The sequence below is a fragment of the Excalfactoria chinensis genome, chromosome 3 (genome assembly GCF_039878825.1).
Source record: "Excalfactoria chinensis isolate bCotChi1 chromosome 3, bCotChi1.hap2, whole genome shotgun sequence".
NCBI classification, from domain to species: domain Eukaryota; kingdom Metazoa; phylum Chordata; class Aves; order Galliformes; family Phasianidae; genus Excalfactoria; species Excalfactoria chinensis.
The window spans coordinates 95,640,729-95,659,980 of NC_092827.1; the positions used below are offsets into that span (position 1 = coordinate 95,640,729).

At 45.2% G+C, this 19,252-nt stretch overlaps 1 protein-coding gene across 5 annotated transcripts; it reads right to left on the reverse strand.

Annotated features, from left to right (window-relative positions):
• On the reverse strand, positions 1-17,906 carry STON1 (stonin 1). 5 transcript variants are annotated; one of them, XM_072331189.1, is made up of 6 exons: positions 17,835-17,899; positions 17,655-17,730; positions 16,872-17,329; positions 9,454-11,423; positions 3,927-4,129; positions 1-3,632 (listed from the first exon to the last, which is right to left on the reverse strand). In XM_072331189.1, exons 4-6 carry the CDS (start codon positions 11,372-11,374, stop codon positions 3,558-3,560), a joined length of 2,199 nt encoding a protein of 732 aa, XP_072187290.1. In that variant the 5' UTR covers positions 11,375-11,423; positions 16,872-17,329; positions 17,655-17,730; positions 17,835-17,899; the 3' UTR covers positions 1-3,557. The 5 variants fall into 5 exon arrangements, 4 of the variants coding, with proteins under 4 accessions (XP_072187290.1, XP_072187291.1, XP_072187292.1 ...); XR_011903023.1 differs by lacking the exons at positions 1-3,632; positions 3,927-4,129 and adding exons at positions 5,246-6,258; positions 6,403-6,593; XM_072331190.1 differs by lacking the exon at positions 16,872-17,329 and having other exon boundaries at positions 7-3,632.
• Between the last annotated feature and the right edge of the window lie 1,346 nt (positions 17,907-19,252).

Genomic DNA, 19,252 nt, shown 5'->3' on the forward strand with positions numbered 1-19,252 from the left:
GCAAGTTTGAAATACAGCTTTATTTTTTTTTTAATCAATATGCCATCTACAAAACGATGTTACAGGACCGTCAGCATGATCTGCTTACAGCTAAACTGACATTTACCATTAGGAATAACAGCACTGCTCCAGAGTTATCAAAATCACAGCTAACTGCAGCAGTTCGTTACCGTGTTTAGTCAACGAAAAGACAAATACATGTGACATAGAGATGTGGACACCAAGACTGAAGCTAAGAAGTCTGTCAAATAAAATGAAGGCAACTAGAAGCAACGTGTTAAAGTACATTCTCAGATGTACTTTTGGATAATTAATATTGGAGCATAAGGATGACCGTGGCTTGGCATCATATTCAATGGGCTGCACCACCACCCTCACTTCTAAGAGCTGCTGCCCAGGGGCAGCCAGAGCATCATTCCCTGTCACTGCAAGGCTTCACACCCAGTTCCACCTCCTTTCCTCTCTTTTGTTCTCTCTTCTGGTTGGAATAAGCACACGTTATTGACCAGCATCAAGAGCCTTCTACAGCTCCTTCTCCTGCCCATTACAACTATTCATTTCTTTATTCTTTCTTTTTGCCACTCCTTTATTCTTACAGACTTTGATGCAGGTCCCATTTTGTCAGTTAAAAGACTTCCATTGACTTCAATGGGTGTTTGAATCCAAAATTATATCAAGTATTATCTACAGTAACACAACGAGTATAGGAAACATTAATGCAAAGACAACGTTTGTCAGTTTGAGCAAATAGAGTACTTTGTAAATAAAGAAAACGCTTTAAAAATAGCCGTTCTCATTGATTTCTATTTAAAATATAAAACATCCCACATTCTGCTTCTCCTTCGGGAAAGAAGCACATGTAACATCTAAATACTGCCCTGCAGTAAACTGTAGTGAGGTGCCTGCATAGGACAGTTGGAAGAATTGAATGAGTGCAGGTGCTAGCTGCAGGCAGGCACAGCTCACACACGCACAAACGCTGCTTCCTCGCACCATGCCAGCACACCTCATGGGCTATTTAAAGCTCCAGTCCCTCCGCCAGCTGGACACTGAGTACCTTGACACGTTATAGCAACTGTTCCTCACCCCGCTCCCTTCCCAAAATACAGTTAGAGAATTTACTGCCCAGATTTCTAAACAATAAAGACCGGTATGTTTACTTGCCATCAGCTACTACAGCATTCATAGAAAACCTTAGCAATTAAGTGTTAAACACTGAGAATATTTGTTCAGCTGGTTATATTCAATAGTATCGGAGCGCACAAAAGAAATATTAGAAAAGGGAAGCCAGTGTTTCTGCTTTAGATTGTTGCAATAGGATGGAAAGATAGAATTTGATGGGGAGAAAAAGGTCAACCCAAACTTTCTTTCATTGAACTGCCTTATATTTCTCAGTATTCTGATAGTAAGGCATACAGTCACCCGTCTGAGGGTAGTTTTTCAGCCTTAGATGTGTTGTGAAAACCATGAATGAAACAGTAGCTTTCTTTCAGCAGCATCTCCGTGGAATGGATTCCCTGCGACCCTGATCCCATTCCTGTTAAAGGGAACAGAGTCTGGCAAGCCTCAGATGGAAATCCACAATTGTGCCATGCAGATAAAGCTGCAGCTTGACCTATCTCTGTTAATGAGCTCAGTAAGGCGGAATGATCGCTTGCGCCATCCCAGATATAATAAGGACTGATTACCAGGAAAGGCAAATTTATAATGCAGCTTTGCAGCTCTAGTATAGCCGTGGACTTAAACAAATGGCACAGCTCTGCCATGGTGCTAAGTATAAAAGCGTTGTCCCAGCATGCACTGCATCCCTCAGTTCAGTTCAGATGTAAATAAACCAACATTAAATTTGAATACAATAAACCCAATGTGATTTGAAGGTGCTAATGGCTACTAAAGTCAAAAGAGGAGCGGAGGATGCAATATCCGAGACGTATTTTGGATCCCTACTGTACTCAAATGTTTGCTTAGATTTATGATATCACATCTGCCAATAAAAAGGGATAATATAAAGATGACAAAATACCATAATAATCTTTTTAGGGCTTTGGCAGCCTGCTCCCAGGACTTACTACAGAATCTATTACCCATCTCATTCTCAGCTTCCAAACAAGGAGAAAAGTTTATCGTGGTGAACTACGTTCATATTAAGGCTTCTGTTTCCTCCGACTGGTGATTTCCTCAGTGCACATCCCACATTCTTCTGCTTTGGTGGAATAACATCTAATCCGTATTTTTACAGTGTTCATATAAACAGTTACAAGCTGTAGAAAAATATAAAGTGAAACTTCGTGCATTACTGTATTTTTGCTCTCCAAAATTGCCCGTTCTGAGCAAGGATTACTTCAGGAAAACTGCCTTAAAAATAAAAACATATTAAGAGTGTTTTTTCAATTTACTGTATTTCTTTTCTTGGAGCGGGAATAACAGCCTGCATAAAATGACTGAGGGAATAACGGCTGTAAAGATGAGGAAAAACTCTTCTTAAATTACAATGATAGGAGGTTAACATTATTAATAAAGTGTTAGTGGCTATTTGGTGAAGTGACACAGCTTCACTTCCCTTGTAATAGTCTATTCCTGCACTGCTTCCCTCCAGAAATGCCTTCAGCCAGTGGCACGATGAAAACCTCACTTCCCACGCATGGGAAGACGTGCTCTCTGTCTTCAAGTTCCTTCAAGCAGCAGTGCAGAAGCTCCTGCAGTTTCCAAAGCAATATCTGGGTCCTGCATCCTAAGGGAGCAACTGGTAGCAAGTCACCATTATTTCAATTTGTAGACAAAGCTTTCTTCTGGTGTAAATATCAAAGCTTCATCAAATGAAATGGGACTGGGCTGATTTATGCTTGCTGAGGATCTGCCCCCTCATTTGCTGCAGCAGCAGGGGAAAAAAAGGGCCAATGCTGACACAGACAGAAGTGCTGGGAAGGAAACGCTCAGTGCCACAGAAAAATAAGGAATATTACTGCAGAAGAACTTCTCCCACTTTTACCAATGAAATCACCCTGGTTCTAACTCATTAGCTGAAGCTCTCATAGAGAATAATATTACAATTTGTTCTGCTCACATAAATTGCGGAGAACAGAAAGATGGGGGATGGAGGTTTTCAAGCATCACTAAAAAAAAATGTAATTGGTCCTGCTGGACCCTGCACAGATGCTGGTCTGCATATAAGAGCCCTGGCAGTTTTTATTGCTGAGTATTATATGTCCAAGTGATTTGAACTCTGAGTCACGCCGTTAGGTTTCAATGTGGAATATGAGATTGCTCCCAAGTCATAGGTATGCAACAGGAAAAGAATATATTATGATCAGTCAAATAAGTGCTTGTATCCTGCAAACCTTTACAAGGAGACCTTGCTTGTATCAGTTTTCCCATGACAGGAACGTGACCTGAACACAAGCCAATAGAACGAGGGCTGATTTGCAGAATCAAACCCAAAAGCACTTAAAAATATATTCGATGACTTTTTCTTTTTAATCTGAAAGTAGGTCAATGCGCTGTTTCCAACAATAGAATTTCCTGTGTAAATACCCTACAGTGATGCCCGCTGTTCTCTTTCACTGCATTAAGCAGTTGCCAGCCTTATCTGGATCTTCTCCATCAAGCCTAATCCACTTCTTTTCAATTTCAACCTGTAGTTAGAAAACAAAAGGCAGGTAGAATTAGCAAACAATTGCAAGCACAATCTGCAGCAATGGCACAAGTAAGAGCTTCCATGCAGAATTAAAACATTTCCAGGCCCAGCAGATTTCAAAACCACATTTATGTTTCTCAGCCTCATCTTCGATCAGACAAGGAATTATTTTTTAATGACTCCTTTGCTTGAAGCCATTATGTCAAGCATATGAAAGGTCAGAATACTCTACAGAGGGAGCAGGGCAAAGGGAGAAAGGAAAAAATAAATGGAAACACAGTCCTGAAGATACCTGGCAATTGTAAACAGCTTTCTGAATCATGTGCTTCTGGGGCTGCACATCACTCTCTAAGCCCAGTGACTTCACTTCTGTTCCTGAGGCGCAGGTGTCGTGAATGACGAACTGCACAGTGGCGAATGGATACCAGTCAGAAGGTATTTCCTGGTCTGATCCTAGCTCCAGTTTGTAGGACAGGCTATGTGGATGATCTGCACCTTGACAAAGGAAATAACAAACAGAAATAAAAGCATCGGTTAATTGTCTTTTACTTTGTTCCTAACGCATGGTTAATCTGCTGGCAGGAGATCACAGCTCTATCTTTTCTTAACACACAGCTATGATGTTGTACATTATCCCATCAACTTTTGCTACTTGAACATATGGAGGCATCTTACTCACTTTTTCCTCCTCTTCAGCACACTTTTCACAACCACTGTAGTTGCACAGATTAATTTACATAGAATTTATTAGATCCTCCCAGCTTCTGATTAAGAAGAGAGTAGTAAAAATGTAGGAAAATGGCTGCTAAATTCAGACTACAAGGGAAGAAACTCAGTTTTCACTCAAAGATACATCTTTCACTTTAAATCTCATAGAAAGAAATGAAAACTGGAAGACTCCAGCTTAGCCAAGACAGAAACGCCCCCCTGTGCCCAACAACCATGTTTTCCAGAGCTTTCTACTGAAGGAATTTCACTGGGATGTTGATTGCAAGAACTACAGCTATCTCACATACCATCATTTATTACTAGAGGTCTATAGTAGGAAGATAAGGGCATAGCTCAGACTGCAGCTCAAACAAGATGTGGTGAAGCTGCCTGCACGCCCTTTCTCATTTTACTTCGGATATGGGAAAAGAACAGTTCTACTTCTCCCCAATGGAAGCACTGCTAAAGTAACTGTCCTCACATTTAAGAAATAACAATCACCCCCAAACTGTGGTCCATGACCCAAAGCAGCAGGGCTGCCATCTCCTTTTTGCGTATCAGGCAATTGCTCAGTTCACTTGTGCACAAACCAAGCTCAGAGTTGTCAATGCAGCCATAAGGCAAGGTTGTTGCGGTTGTTAAGTAGGAGACACTGTGACTTGTGCTAAATTTGGGGCTACTGACATGTCTGAGACATCACTGACACCTATGAGCACACTATGAGACCGGATCCTTGAAGGCAATTAAGAACATTGATACCCAGTTTACACAAAGATCTTAGGCAAAGGAACGCAATGCTAGAGGCAGGCAGAATGTGGTTAAAGATCCAGGACAAAGAGACATTACACAGATAGATAAAACTTCAGATACTTTTATTACAGAAATAAAAGAAGGAACACAGAAGTATTCTAGCTCCTTGAGAAGGAAGCTGGAAGAGGACTAAATAACTGTGAGGAGATGGCAGCTGGTCACTTATAAACAGCGACAGGTAAGGTCTGTCTCCCTCTGTGACATGGGTCTTGTCCATGATATTTCAGCTGGTAATCCTTTCTTGTATCCCAGCACATTTCTCCTGCACTAGCACTCTCTTGGTCCACAGTCACTCTTCCAGACTGCCCAGACATGACAAATCAATCTGCTGTTGCAGTAAGCCTTTCTGTTCTTCAACCTCTTGTTCCAGCAGCAGTCATGACAGCCACACCAACAGAGGGAGATCAGAAGCAGCACTCCATTCCAAAGCTAAATTGCAGGCCGCCACCTTGTCTCTGGCGCTGCAACCCATCTGAGCTGTACTCCACATGGCTCCAAGGACCTGCTGAGTTGGGATGTGCTAACTGCCCAGCAGCCACAGGTGTAGAATCCCAGGCAAAACAGCAACAGCTGCAACACTAACATGGCACATCATGCTCTCTTCTCTCAGTTTCTGAGGCTATGGTTGATAACAATCTGCTAAGAAAGAGTTTGTCCAGCAGCATCTTTTTTGGTGTTCATCTGTGATGGAAAGAAGAGTATACATCCAGGGCTTTTGGAAATCAAATTCAGCATCTTCCTGCTGTGGGAGGGAGGCCTGTGAAGAAACAAGTAGAAATGGGAGTTGTCTGGAAAAGTACTTTGTCTTCTGAGAACGGCAATCCATGAAACAACCACTGCTTGAAATTTTACTGGATGAACGGTCTGATGGTAGATGTCCACATGATCTCAGATGAAGCTATAAATGGGCTGTTCCTCTTGGGCTGATGCTAGAGGATCCTCTTGTAGACAAGGTGTAGTTATGGTTCAGATACCACATAGCACTTAAAAATACACTTAGACTTCTATTCCAGCTTACACACTGTAAGAGGAAGAGTGCACTTGATGTGGTCTCAGTGTTGGGTTCTGGTAGGTTCTGGGGTTCTTTCTTTCTCCTAGGTTGTAGCCTGCAAAAATAAAGATGACAGTTTTGGGATGTGAGTAAGGTTTCTGCCCCAAGTCCTCTGGAGCAGCACCCACTTGGCCCTTTTATTACCCCCAAAACACAGGGATTCCCCCACTGCAACAACATCAATGCCAAATGTACTCACCGTTTGTAGACAAGTTCCTCTGCCTGCTGACGGATGCTGGTAGGAGCACAGAGGAACCCCTTCCCATCAGCTGCTGGATGTGAAGCAATTGACCAACGCAGCACTCAGAAAATGACAAGCATTGCTTCAGTTTTCACCTAAAACTTGCCAGCCCTCGTCATCTCTGCTCCATGAAACTGTTGTTTCCCAGCCTAGTACAACACTGAGGTTAGAAGAAAGACAGGCTGCGTGTACAAAATCTTTTTGCAAAAGAAACAGTAATGCTGAATAAACGAGATGTTGGCCAGAAACAGAGAAAATGCAGGAAAAACAAGCAGGCATCATGTAAGCTTGTAAAGTTGCCTTGTGGAAGCTAAGAGAACGCGTTACCCAGATGCACGTCTGGCTGTGCAAAACATGCCCTTTCAGGCATCATGGAGACATGACCATCTGGCCTGATAGAAACTAATCGCTTCTGAAACGGAACTGGACAAATCTGGGGAGAAAAGTGGAACTTTCTAAAGCTAACTTAAACAAATCCTGGGTCTGAGGCCATCAGACAACTTGTAACAAGTTTTTTGAGCTGAGAGACCTAAATCCTATTTTACATCTGACAGTCTGGCTCGTATCTCCAAAAAATATCCCAAATTCTTGCTCCTACCCTCTGAAGGATTACAAACAAAAACAAACAGCTGTCTATGAAATGAGATTCAAACTGTCATCTGGCATTCAGATAGTGCTTCACAGGCTGTTATTAATCTAACTTCACTGCCTTTACTCACACTACTTCACACCCCAACACCCAAGGTAGTTTTCAAGCAGCCTTGATCTGAGAAAGGCTCATGAATTCAGACAATTTAAGCCATACACAAGGGTCCAAAGACAGAGCTGGCACTACAGGAAATACCACAGGCAGAAATCTAGATAGCAAGAGATTAAAGAGGCTGCCCAGGCAACACATGTGCACGGCTCCTTCAGCGCAAAGACCAGCCCAAACACTGTGCTGAAATCACAGAACATTTCTGTATACAAAGTCCTGACTTCACAAACGGCAGATTCACTCAACCTGCAGAAGTTTAACTGGATCAACCTTTCGAAGGCTTTTTAACCTTTTGTCAATCTACGCTAACGCTCAGGCTCCATTTATAGATCTAAATAAGCACAGGCAGCTTTAAAAACCTGTGGTACCTCAGAGCTGACAGCATTTGCTTCACCAGCAGTCCTCCACGGAAGCAATTTAGTAGAACCCAGTGAATACTAACGCATTTCAATGACTATAAATGGAATTACAACATGACTGCAAGCAATCTTTCCCTTCTCCCCCCACCCCCACCTTCTCCAAGCCTTGAACAAAAGCTTTTTGAAAGCAAAAACCCCAGCGTATTTTTTCTTGCTGCAATAAACACATTAGAAATGTTTACATATTTCTGTTAGTTTGACTGCCTCAAGATTTTTGGCCCGCCTTGGGACAGTCCTATTTTTAACATCTTCCATGTGTACAGAATACTTGATAATAAGCTTTAAAACTTGACCGGGCAGAACTACTGCTGAAATGTTTTCTCAAACACATTGAGCATTCCAAGAATACAGATGATTTCGCAAACCTCAGCCAGATGAATTATTCACATGTCCAAAGTTTAAAGTACTCCTGAAAAAAAAAACAATGTAAAGCTGTAGAATGCCACGAAAAGAAGGTTCTTCTTTTCAAACACCAGAAATCTGAGGTTTAATTGTGCGCAATGAATCTCAAGGTAAATGAACTGCAGGGAATTAAAGACTTCAGAAAACTCATAATCTTCTTTAAAACTGCCTGACTAAAGCTGCCGACTTGATTTTGCAGAAGCAAACCAACACTAAAGGTTTAATAAACTAACTAATATCAGCCCATTACCCCTAGTCCTGTCCCCACGCACTATCAGTCACCCAGTCACACCCCAGTCAGTCAGCCTGGGGGGGAGTCGGGACAAACCATACAGCACTGGCCTCAGGTCAAGGCAAAGGAAAGAGGAAGAAGTGAGATGGTGTTAACACAGTGTCCTTTCTCAATTTGACCCCTGCAGCATTTGTGCCCTCTTTCCCACTGTGCAGATCAATAGAAACAGAAAGCCAAAATTGCTTGAGGTTCAGAAGAACTGAATGCCTCAATAAGACCCACCGTACAACACAAAAGGCACCAGTACTGCAACACAATGTCATTAGAAGAAGTACTAATTCTGGTCTTCCAGCAGCCACACAACAGCTCATACTCACAGCCGCAACATCAGCGTGTTAATGCAGGATGCTTTGGAATGGTATTTTAGCACCAAAAGCAATATAGTTCATATACAGACTGAGGACGCCATTCTTATTTCATTTAAAGGAGAATAATATATTCAAGAGTTCGTATACCTCTAGACAATTACTATGTAGGCCTATTAATCTTTTCATAGAACGGCCTGGGTTGAAAAGGACCACAATGATCATCCAGTTCCAACCCCCTGCTGTGTGCAGGGTCACCAACCACCAGACCAGGCTGCCCAGAGCCACATCCAGCCTGGCCTTGAATGCCTCCAGAAATGGGGCATCCACAGCCTCCTTGGGCAACCAGAATAAAGTGGGAGGCACTCTTTGGCAGTGCAGCTATTGCCACAAACATACCATCTCAGTGCATAAACACATAAAGGAGGCAGTAAGCAACAACCTCTGCAAAAGCACAGTCAAGCTGCTACAAGTTTGACCACGGCATTTCCCAGTTAAAGATTATATCCACTATTTGTTAAAAGAGGCTAGAAAGCCATAACGCAGCATTCCCAATCCCACCCTTTCTATTAAGTGTGTGGCACTGGGTTGGCACCGCTGTCCAGCATAAATCTGCAAAGCTTAAACCCTTCCACCTTTTCTTACTCCTAGCTTGAGGTCTACTCAAAATGATGAGATCCACTTTCATGCTACTGCAACCTTATAATTACTGACTCCACTGAATTGGGAAAATGCCCTTAAATAAAAAAATTACACAGACAAGTGTAAGGACAATGCAAACACCCTGAGAAAACGTGTATCCGGGCCCACCAATTTATAGAGCAAATTATTTACTTGAGTTTTTATCTGGAAGCCTGTCTATCTTCCACACGACAGCCCTGTAGGCACTCTCGTATTTTGCCGTTCCAACCGAGACTTGTATTACAGGATCAGATTCAATCTCATGTAAAGAACCAAGGCACGTTCTTCTATTCATTTTTGCTTTTAGAGACTTCTGCCTCTGCAAGTTCATGGTCCAAAGTGCTTTGACCCACTGTGAAGGAACTGGAAAGCGTATCGTAACGTTTTCGCAGCATCTCACAGAAGGTAACCGTGTTGGGATCAGAGCAGTTGAAGACATATTTATAAAAGCCTGAAGTTCTACATACGCCCCCTGAACCACCACCATTGCCTTCAGAGAGAACGGAAGGTCTTCTCCATGATACTGAGTCCTGAAACGCATTAGCTCCAGCCTACAGGCATCAGGGGGTGTAAACTTGATAATTCGCGACTGCTCAAATTCCTGCGTTTTGACACAGCTGTGGAAATGGCAATCGAGAATATTGATCCATTTCTTCTCCGCCTCCTTCTCAAGGTAACGCTCATCCCTCTTCTGGAGTTCCAGGTCATTTAGAGTTAGAAAGCAGTCAGTACCTCCGTTCACAAAACACAAACAATAAACGTGTGTGATAACGGCACTTTCTACAAGCTTTCCTTCGCCTTTAGTGACTTTTCCCCAAAAGTTATCCACTATTTCCAGAGTCATTTCTTGCTCTTCGTAATTTCTCCTTTGTTTAGAAGTGGTAGGAAGCTTCATAAGCTCTTCCTCCACTGTTACAAGGAAATCAGTGAAGTCATTATAATCTGTGGTTCCCAGCTTTAACATCTGCTCAACCTCTGGCTCGTGGATCACTTCTACCTTAGGATGATACCTCCTTTTCTCTGTGTAAGATACACACTCAATCTTCACGGTGTGAATTTTTCCTGAAACATTATAGCTCTCTAACTTGGGTTCAGATAGCTTACAGTGTGCCTGAAGCTGGAATTCTTTGAAAGGCTTTTCGAGTCCTTTTTCATAGTACATCTGCAGTATTCCTCCAGCTAGAACCCTAAGGTAAATAGGGCCCCACTGTCGAGATGACATCATATTTTTCTTTTCAGGAATCCTCAGCATAAATGGCCATCCATCAGCTTTCTGGCTCCTGAAGAGGCCATGAGGAACAGCTGGGGAATCCTTGTGCCATTCATGAGAACTGGAGATGGGCAGGCTTCCCACAGCATCCGAGCCATCAGCTTGCAAGTGTTCAAGTCTCTCACAGATGTAGCTGAAGGAGCCCTGGTTAAGGCTCTTCTGATCATGGCAAATCTCTTTTTCTTTAGAATGACAAGTGCCTTTATCAGGCGCTTTATCCTTCCTGTACGCATTAATGTTAGCTGGTGATGTGCTGAGCGAGCATCCTTCCTTCCAAAAGGGACTGGAAAAACCACAGTCAGTCTGGAAGTATGGGAACTGCCCCTCTGCTGATGACTCTTCTGACTTGTCACAGCTTCCTTGCAGATCAGTGTTTCCTTCATCTACTGATTTGGAGACCGAAGTCTTAACTGAACCATCATTAGTCAAAGGAAGGCTGCTGGGTTTCTGCGAGGCTAGGGAAGAGCAAGCCCCGGGTGATGGAAGGTTAGTATTTGGTGGCCATTCAGGAATTGGATAAAGGACATGAATCCCATGCTTCTGGATGCCTGGGTATTCCCTGGTAGGTGTAGTAAGTGGAGAGTTACTGGGTGGGCCAGGACTCAGGTAGAAGTCAACTACAGGAGATGAGAGTGGAGTGCTGCCTGTAGAAGATGATCGACTTGAAGATTCATGCACAGTAGAGAGATTGAGTTTCAGTCCATTTGCTTTACAACCACTCTGATTATGAACCAGCTTCTGAGGTGACTGGAAGAGGGGCTCATCATCGAAGGTAACCCAGTTGGCTGGATTTGTGGAACACATCTTGTAGGAGAAGTCTGAAGCACTTGCAGATATATCACCCACAAACCATCTACGAAGAAACAACAGACACAGTCAGAAACCCAACCCTTACAATACTCAAGCCATACAAAGCTTGAAAATCACATGCAGTTTACAAGCTATATAGAATCATGAAGTGGTCTGGGTTGAAAGGGACCTTATAGACCATCCAGTCAAAACCTGTCTGCTGTTAGCAGAAATACCTCCCACTAGATCAGGTTGACCAAAGCCCCATCCAGCCTGGCCTCAAACACCTTCAGGGATGGGGCAACCACAACTGCTCTGGGTAGTGCATCACCACCCTAAAGAAGACAGCTTAGTTGCAGAGCAAATAATACAGGCAAAGATTTTTCTATACGCCTCTACTTCAGATGAGGTCTCTTGTCTTTCTTTCCATTAAACAGAACAGTGTTTTCCTCAGCATGGTGCAGCTGTCTCCAAGAACAGACCTGGTGCTACACTGAGCTGTAGCAGCTCAGTGCTGATAGAAAAGGTGCACCTATTACTGCAATACACCTCTGCTGAAGTGTAGACTAAAAGCCTTCAGCAGAGATGCAATGCCGCAAGTCAAGGCCAAGTAAGTAACAACATATGCTACGTACTGAATTGGCAGGCGTCCTGGAAAAAGCACCAGGCTTCAAATCAATTAATAAACCACACTTCATCAAACAGATTAACTCTGGTAAAGTACACAGCTAGATGTCCTCTAAGCAGGACTGTAACCAGTATTTACTGGTTATTAATTATGTTGGCTGCTTTAAATCATGCACTGAAATGTAAACTCACTGTATCATTATGTAGGATGCATCGTCCCCAAAGCTCCACCTCCCCATTGCTCCTGACTTGATGCAGAATTAAGAAATAAACTGCTGATGACTGCAAAGGTATCCACTACAATGAGGCACCACAGGGCCTATACAAGCATTGTTCACGTGAGAAACATACTCTTATTGTGTCAGAATGCATTCACATTTGCCTGAAAGCACAAGGAAGGCAGAGTTCACTTACACAGAGCCACCTGCACACGCATGACTCTGTTAATTACGCTTAGATAACGATGGCTTAGAGCCATTCTCCTTCACATACAGACATAGGCTATTTTCTAATTGCAAGGCCAGGCTGTGTGCATATAACCACGTAACCACAAAAGCCGTTCCTCATCTGTAGCGTTTGAAGAATAGTCTGTTTGTACAGACAACAAACTTCAGCCAAGTTAAACCTTACGCTACAAGTCATTATTTCTTAAAACTTCTCCCTTATTTCTTGGCTAGCTAATAGCCTTGAAGAAACCAAACTGTAACACGAAGCACTCGATGCGCTGCTGAACAAATACGTGCTTGGCATGGAGACACTCTGGGCTTTCATTATTTTTCTGACCTCTCCACTTTTTCGTTCAGTACAAATATTTGCGCTATGCCGGTTATTTTATAAGCATTCTCCTGTCCACACATATAGAGAGGGGGAGAGAAAGAGCAAACAAGTTACGAATGGCTATCATAGCTCAGCCACACAGCTACTTCTGTGTCCTTCACCCACTCCATCTCTCCATCAGAAACAAGGGCAGCAGGGGAAAGAAAATCAGAGCTTGTTGTTCTCTACTTTGGTCTTTTTTCACTCCCCTCCTCCGTCCCTTCCACGGTATTAATGACAATTTCTATGCATAGCAAGCTTCAGTGCTTTCAGCTTTGCTCCAACCGCATCTGGCATGTAAAAAAAGTGACTGCATGAGAGAGGAGAGCACAGCTGACAGCAAGCTCTTCTTGCTGCATGGGCTCCGGGACAGACGCACAGGCACAGCCTGATAGAAATGATGGCAAGTTCAGCAGGCTGCCAAGCCCAGCCTTACCTCCCACCACCGTGCACGGAGGGGCAAACCACCTACTACTAGAGCTGCATGAACCAAAACGACAAGATTAAGTGGAAAGTGGAAACATAAGCAAAGACAAATGCAATTTACAAGGCAAAGAAAAAAGCATGTGTTTTTGCACCGCAATTCCTTCTCACATGACGAAGGAAGTTTTTCAGCGCCCTGTAGTAGTTCCAGATGCTGAGCTAATTTCTTTTCCCAGCTTCTGTTGCTACTCAGACCTTGTAAAACGTGATGCTGAAGATCACTGAGTGTGTTTCGTCCTGTTACAAAACGCACTCGTGAAGTTGTTTGGAGCATATCTGCAAAGATTTAACTTCAGGCACCACGCGTCTGTGAAGGAAAATACTTGGGCAGACGGAGCTCTCAACACAAGCACAAGAAGCAACTACTGCAATAGAATCATAAAATGGCCTGGGTTGAAAAGGACCATGATGATCATCCAGTTTCAACCCCCTGTTATGTGCAGGGTCGCCAACCACCAGATGAGGCTGCCCAGAGCCACATCCAGCCTGGCCTTGAATGCCTCCAGGAATGGGGCATCCACAGCCTCCTTGGGCAACCTGTTCAGTGTGTCACCACTGTCTGTGTGAAAAACTTCCTCCTAATATCTAACCTACACCTCCCCTGTCTCAGTTTAAAACCATTCCCCCTTGTCCTATCACTATCCACCTTCATAGACTGTCATTCCCCCCTCCTGTTTATACGCCTCCTTCAAGTATCAGAAGGCCGCAATGAGGTCTCCCCACAGCCTTCTCTTCTCCAAGCTAAACAAGCCCAGTTCCCTCAACCTTTCCTTACAGGAGAGGTGCTCCAGCACTCTGATCACCTTAGTGTCCCTCCTCTGGACCCACTCCTAGATACACATAGCAGTTCCACTGCTGCTGCTCCCTGATCACCACAACCACCACAAGGAACGGAGAAAAAAAAAACCCAAACAGGTCCTTAAGGGTTATTTTTGTGATGTCATGTTAATACAACAACACACACCCTCTCCCCTGTCACAGGCAGCACCATCCATTGAGCACGTAAACATTTACAGCCTCCTGCTTCATGCAGTTTGTTCTCTGGTGCCGTTACAATAAATTAATGTTGCCTCTTGAATGCTTTTGATTCTAAAAAGTGCTTCAAATTCCTTCTTAAGAATCAGGGCATTCTTCCTTTGAAAGGCAGTAGAGTCGGGCTGCAAAACAGATTCATCTGGGCTCCAAAAAGCTCCCTCGGGATGCATGTAAGCCTAACCCAAGCACTTTAGGTAACAGGAAAACAATATAAGATGCCATTGATCTCTATGACCACATATGCTATGCAACCCATAACATCTGAACTACAAGCACGTGTAGCCTCTCATTCAGATGTATGACAGGAAATGCCCTTTTTAGAACATTAGGATTACAAACAAAGCAGCCAGCTGAAATGACAGTTGATCCTCCTAAATTAGACCACAGCGAACCCAAAAGCTGAGACTCATTTCAGCTCATTCCATTCTGTCCAACACCATTCTTGCTGTTTATCAGAGGAACTCAGCCTCTCAGCAACTAACAAACAGAAGTCACAGCTTAACTTCTTCATTTTATTACCTCAAGAATGTAAAGAAGAGGATCCCTATTCCATTGTTGTGAGCTTTCACAGGCTGTAGCTATTACCAAGTCCTTTACTGCTTCTAACATCCCAATACTGCTTAACGCCTGCAGTCTGCTCCTGCAGTGCAAGCATAGCAACTTGCTTGCTGCAAGAGGCAACTCAAGCCATTGGCTTTGGTATGTTTCATCCTTGTTCTTTAGCTGGCTGAGGTCAGCGATCTCCTCCAGCTGCATCTGCACTGCCTTAATAAACCATGACCCCCCACACTTCAGTGTTTTGGATATACACATGACATACAGCAGTGCATCCTCCATCCCGAGTCACGAGCAGGTTATGAATACAGCAGCTGATATCACACCCATAGGTGTGAAAAAAATTAACACCCTTTTAAGGGCATCAGCACATTGCAGTTCCAGCAGAGCTTATGCTTGTGATGGGAATAAAGCAAACCTCACAGCTGGAAACTGTCTGTGCTGGGGAAAAAAAAAATAAGGTAGCAAACATACCAACACTGCAACAAACATGGGGTAATAGGCTACCGTGTCACTAAAATGTCATGTCTGTTTACTGGCCCAAATGCTTTGTCCCTGGAGAGCACCCAGAGCTGAGGACAAACACTAAAGTGCTGCAGAGCAAAACAACCACTTCTCTGCACAGCCAGACAGGGATGGCCCACCTTGTTCTATATACGCTGGAAGTCCAGCTGGAAGGGGCCTTCAGAGATCATCTCCTCCCACTGCCGGACCACCTCGAGGCCAACCAAGTGTTACAGCACTCAATGAGGGCATTGTCCGAATGCCTCCCACACGCTGACAGCCACAGGGCACCAGCTGCCTCCTGCACTGTCTGACCATCCTCAAGGTGAAGGAAGCTTCCCAGTGCCCGCTCTGACCCTGCCCTTGCACAGCTCTGTGCCATCTCCTCCTGCCTCCGGTTCCCAGGAGCAGAGCCCTGCACCACCCTCTGCTCCCCCTCCTCAGCACCCCGATCCCAAACCATTCACATCTTTGCCATGGAACAACCACACCAACCTTTACTGGTAGGTGTTGGAAATGAGCTTCCCATACCTGGACCCATTCTACCAGCCCTTCCCTAGCACTTGCATACCGACTACTTGCAAAAACTGCTTCAAAAAGACAACAAAACCACACGTGTGACTGGTCCTGCTTAGGAAGGTGACACACCATGTCCAGCCCTCAGCTCTACCTCGGGTAAAGGTGGGAGCCACGTTCTGACAGTTCTGTATCAGCATTTAAAGCCTCTCCATGCTGGGGTAGCCTATAGGCAGCACCGATTCCTTCCTCACGAATTGCTCTATCAAATAGCGATCTTGCCATCCGCTTACACTTACACATTGTTTTCCTGACTGAGAGAGAGTAACTTTGTGCGGAAGGAGGACAACGAGCCCCGAGCGCGGGGCCAGGCCCAGCACGGCTTCTGAGCACAGCAAAGCCCTGCACGGCTGCCTGCGTTTCTCCCTCCGTTAGGCACGTAGCAGAGCCGCGGCCTCCAGACGGGGAGCACGGAGCCGGCACGGAGCCGAACGCAGCTCCCGAGGCTGCGCTCCTTCCCTCGGCCATCGCTTCGCTCCCACACCGAGCGGCTCCGGCTGCCCCGCGGCGGGGAAACAGAGAACACCCCGAGCCGGGAACATCCCGGCACAGCTGAACGCAGCCGCGAGGGCCTCCAGGAATCCATCCCGCTTCCGCGCTGTGTGAAAACAAACCGAGAGCCCAAACTAGGGAAGAACCAGCCCCCGCCGTCCGGCGCGACGCCCGACCCAAACACAGCCCTGGAGTCGCTCCCGGCGGCGGCTCGGGGCTCCTGGCACCCCCAACAAACCCTTACGGGCAGAAAAGCGGAGCCAAATGTTTTTCAACTCGCCTAAACCAAGCAGCCCACACACCGGATCACTCTCGCGCCCCCGGCTGCACTTTCACGAGCACCAAACTCCGGCCCCGACTGCCAGAACCCCGCTGTTCCCCCCGCCCCGGCATCACTGCAGCGGCCCCGGGAGCAGCTCCTTACCCGGCCGCCCAAGACGGAGACGCCGCCGGCAGCAGACACGGCAACGAGCGGCCGACGCCGGCCGGGCAGGAGGAGCTGGAACAACGCGGGCGGGGCCACGATCCGCCTCACTGCCCCGCCTCGGGTGGGGTCGGGTCAGCTGGAGCTTGGGGGGCTTCGATCGGAAAGCTGCGCTATGGGGCGGGATCTTAGAATGGCTCAGTACAGCGTATCGCAGGTCGAGCTGGCGGGGCTCAGGTTGGGATATTTCATCCTGGTGTGGAACAGCAACTGAAGTGGACCCAGAACTGGAGATGAACTCAGAAGTAGCAGTGGAACCAGAAATATACATGTAACCAGAAGCAGACTGTGAACCGAAAGTGGAGACTGAGCCAGAAGCAATACTGCAACTCAAAGGAGATGTGGAGCTGAAAGACAGCATGGAGCTGGAAGTGGAACAAAACCCTAATTGAAGGAACCTGAACAGAAATGGAACAGGAAGTTGAAGTGGGATCAGAAGTGATTCCAGAAGTAAATGAAACCGGAAAAGAAAATGAAACCAGGATTGGACGCGTATCTGGAAGTCAGACTGTAACCGGGATTGGAAGTAGATGCACAACCAGAAGATGAAGTGGGTCTGGGGGTTCAAATGTATTGCCTGTATCATGTGGGTAGTGAGCTCTGGGCTGAGCAAGGTGGCTTCCTGAGACCTCGATAGGTGTGCCCTGGAGGTGCTGGAGTGCACAGCGGGTTGTGCATCCCATCTCCATGCACTGGCTTGTGTTGCTGGGGCACCACACACACCTCTAAGCCTGTGGCAGAGCTGGAGCAGAGAGAGCTCCTCAAAACACAGGGCAGCACTCCGTTCTTGCAGCTTTACCTGGTGCACAGTGGAAAAAATACAAGTATGGTATTGTATGGTTGGAATAGTACAACTATAGATGGAAATGAATAGCTAGAGAGTAACTAAGGAAAAGCACTCACCAACTCTGAGGCCTTCAAGATAGGTGCTCAGCAATGTTGAAGTTCACCACAAAAACTCCACAAAGGACTGATCTCCATAAAGAGATGCTACCTTAGTGGTGGTCAGCCCTTAAATGAGATGTAGGAGAGCTCCACCCCTTCTGGGAGCACAGCTGAATTACCTTCACCTGTGCTCCAACAGGGGAGGTGATTAATGATATATATGTATATACGTATAACCACAGTGAGATTGAGGCTTTTTGCAGATCAATACTGCCCAGCCAGTTTGTTATATGTTCTTGGTTTGTTAGGCTTGGGGATGGTGAGGAAGAAAGAATAGTAAAAAGGCAGAAAATCAAGTGTTTGTTATAGGAATGTGGAGATAGCAACCACTGCAGCTTCACAGCGTTCCACAGGTCTGGATGGGGAGTGCTCAAAAGGATTCAGGCTTAAAAGGATTCAGGCCAAAAAAGGGCAAAAGGCACAAAAAGACAGCAGTCCTTTGTTCGCAAAGTCCTTATAAATGGTCCGGTCCCTCTCTGGTGTCACAGCATGTTTTGCACATTTGACACCACTGCGCAGCCTTATCTACCCCTGAGCAAGCAGGGCCCCTCATCTTACAGTCACCTCAGTCCATCTCAGAAGCAGAACATGAGCTGGGATCCTTCCCTTATCTTTGTTGCCCAGCAACCATGTGTAGGCAGCAGGGAGTCCTTCAGAGTCTCCCACAGGCCTCTCAAGCAACTTCTGAGACAACAAACTTCTTTGTACACACTCACAGTGCAACACCATCCTCATGCAACAGCAGGCATTGGTTTCTGTAAAACTCAGGTGGCAGAACCTGGGCCAAATCTACCTTTATTTGTTTAGAAATTACCCTACATCAGCCTTGCCTATTAAAGTGAGAATACGATCGCTGGAGTGTATTCTACCTAAAGAAAGAGCACGTTTTCTAAAGAAGGAAAGGTTTTATTTTGCTTCTAGGCTGACACAAAACGCTTTGATTCAGCCAGATGGAGCAAGGGAGCAAACAGGATATTAATTGTTTGGCAAATTCTGTGTTAAATTGAAACGCTTTGTACTGGTGAGCATTTCACTCTTTATCATCACAGTGGTAGGTGATGAAGATGTCTTCTCTAAACCCGAACTTGGGGTCTTTCCAAAGGAAGGGAGACCTGGGAAGCTCTAGGATGGTGGGGGGAAAGGGGGGTCAAAATGACCTATTTGTGAAGGTGGTTGAGTCACCATCCCTGGATGTGTTTAGACCCGTTTGTATGTGGTGCTCAGGGATGTGGTTGAGCAGAGGGTTGTTAGTTAGGGTAGTACGGTTAGGTCATGGTTGGACTTAATGATCTTCAAGGTCTTTTCCAATCTGAGTGATTCTATGATTCTATAATGAAGACCTGACTCATTTTAACCAAATATTGGAGGGATTTACT

Excerpts from the sequence above, each read along its gene's own strand:
- STON1 (XM_072331189.1), bottom strand. The coding sequence starts at position 11,374 with ATGTGTTCCACAAATCCAGCCAACTGGGTTACCTTCGATGATGAGCCC. Across the intron at positions 4,130-9,453 it reads GCTTCCAGATAAAAACTCAA|GTGCAGATCATCCACATAGC; the intron begins GTAAATAATTTG and ends TCCTTTGTCAAG. Across the intron at positions 3,633-3,926 it reads AAGCTGTTTACAATTGCCAG|GTTGAAATTGAAAAGAAGTG; the intron begins GTATCTTCAGGA and ends TTCTAACTACAG.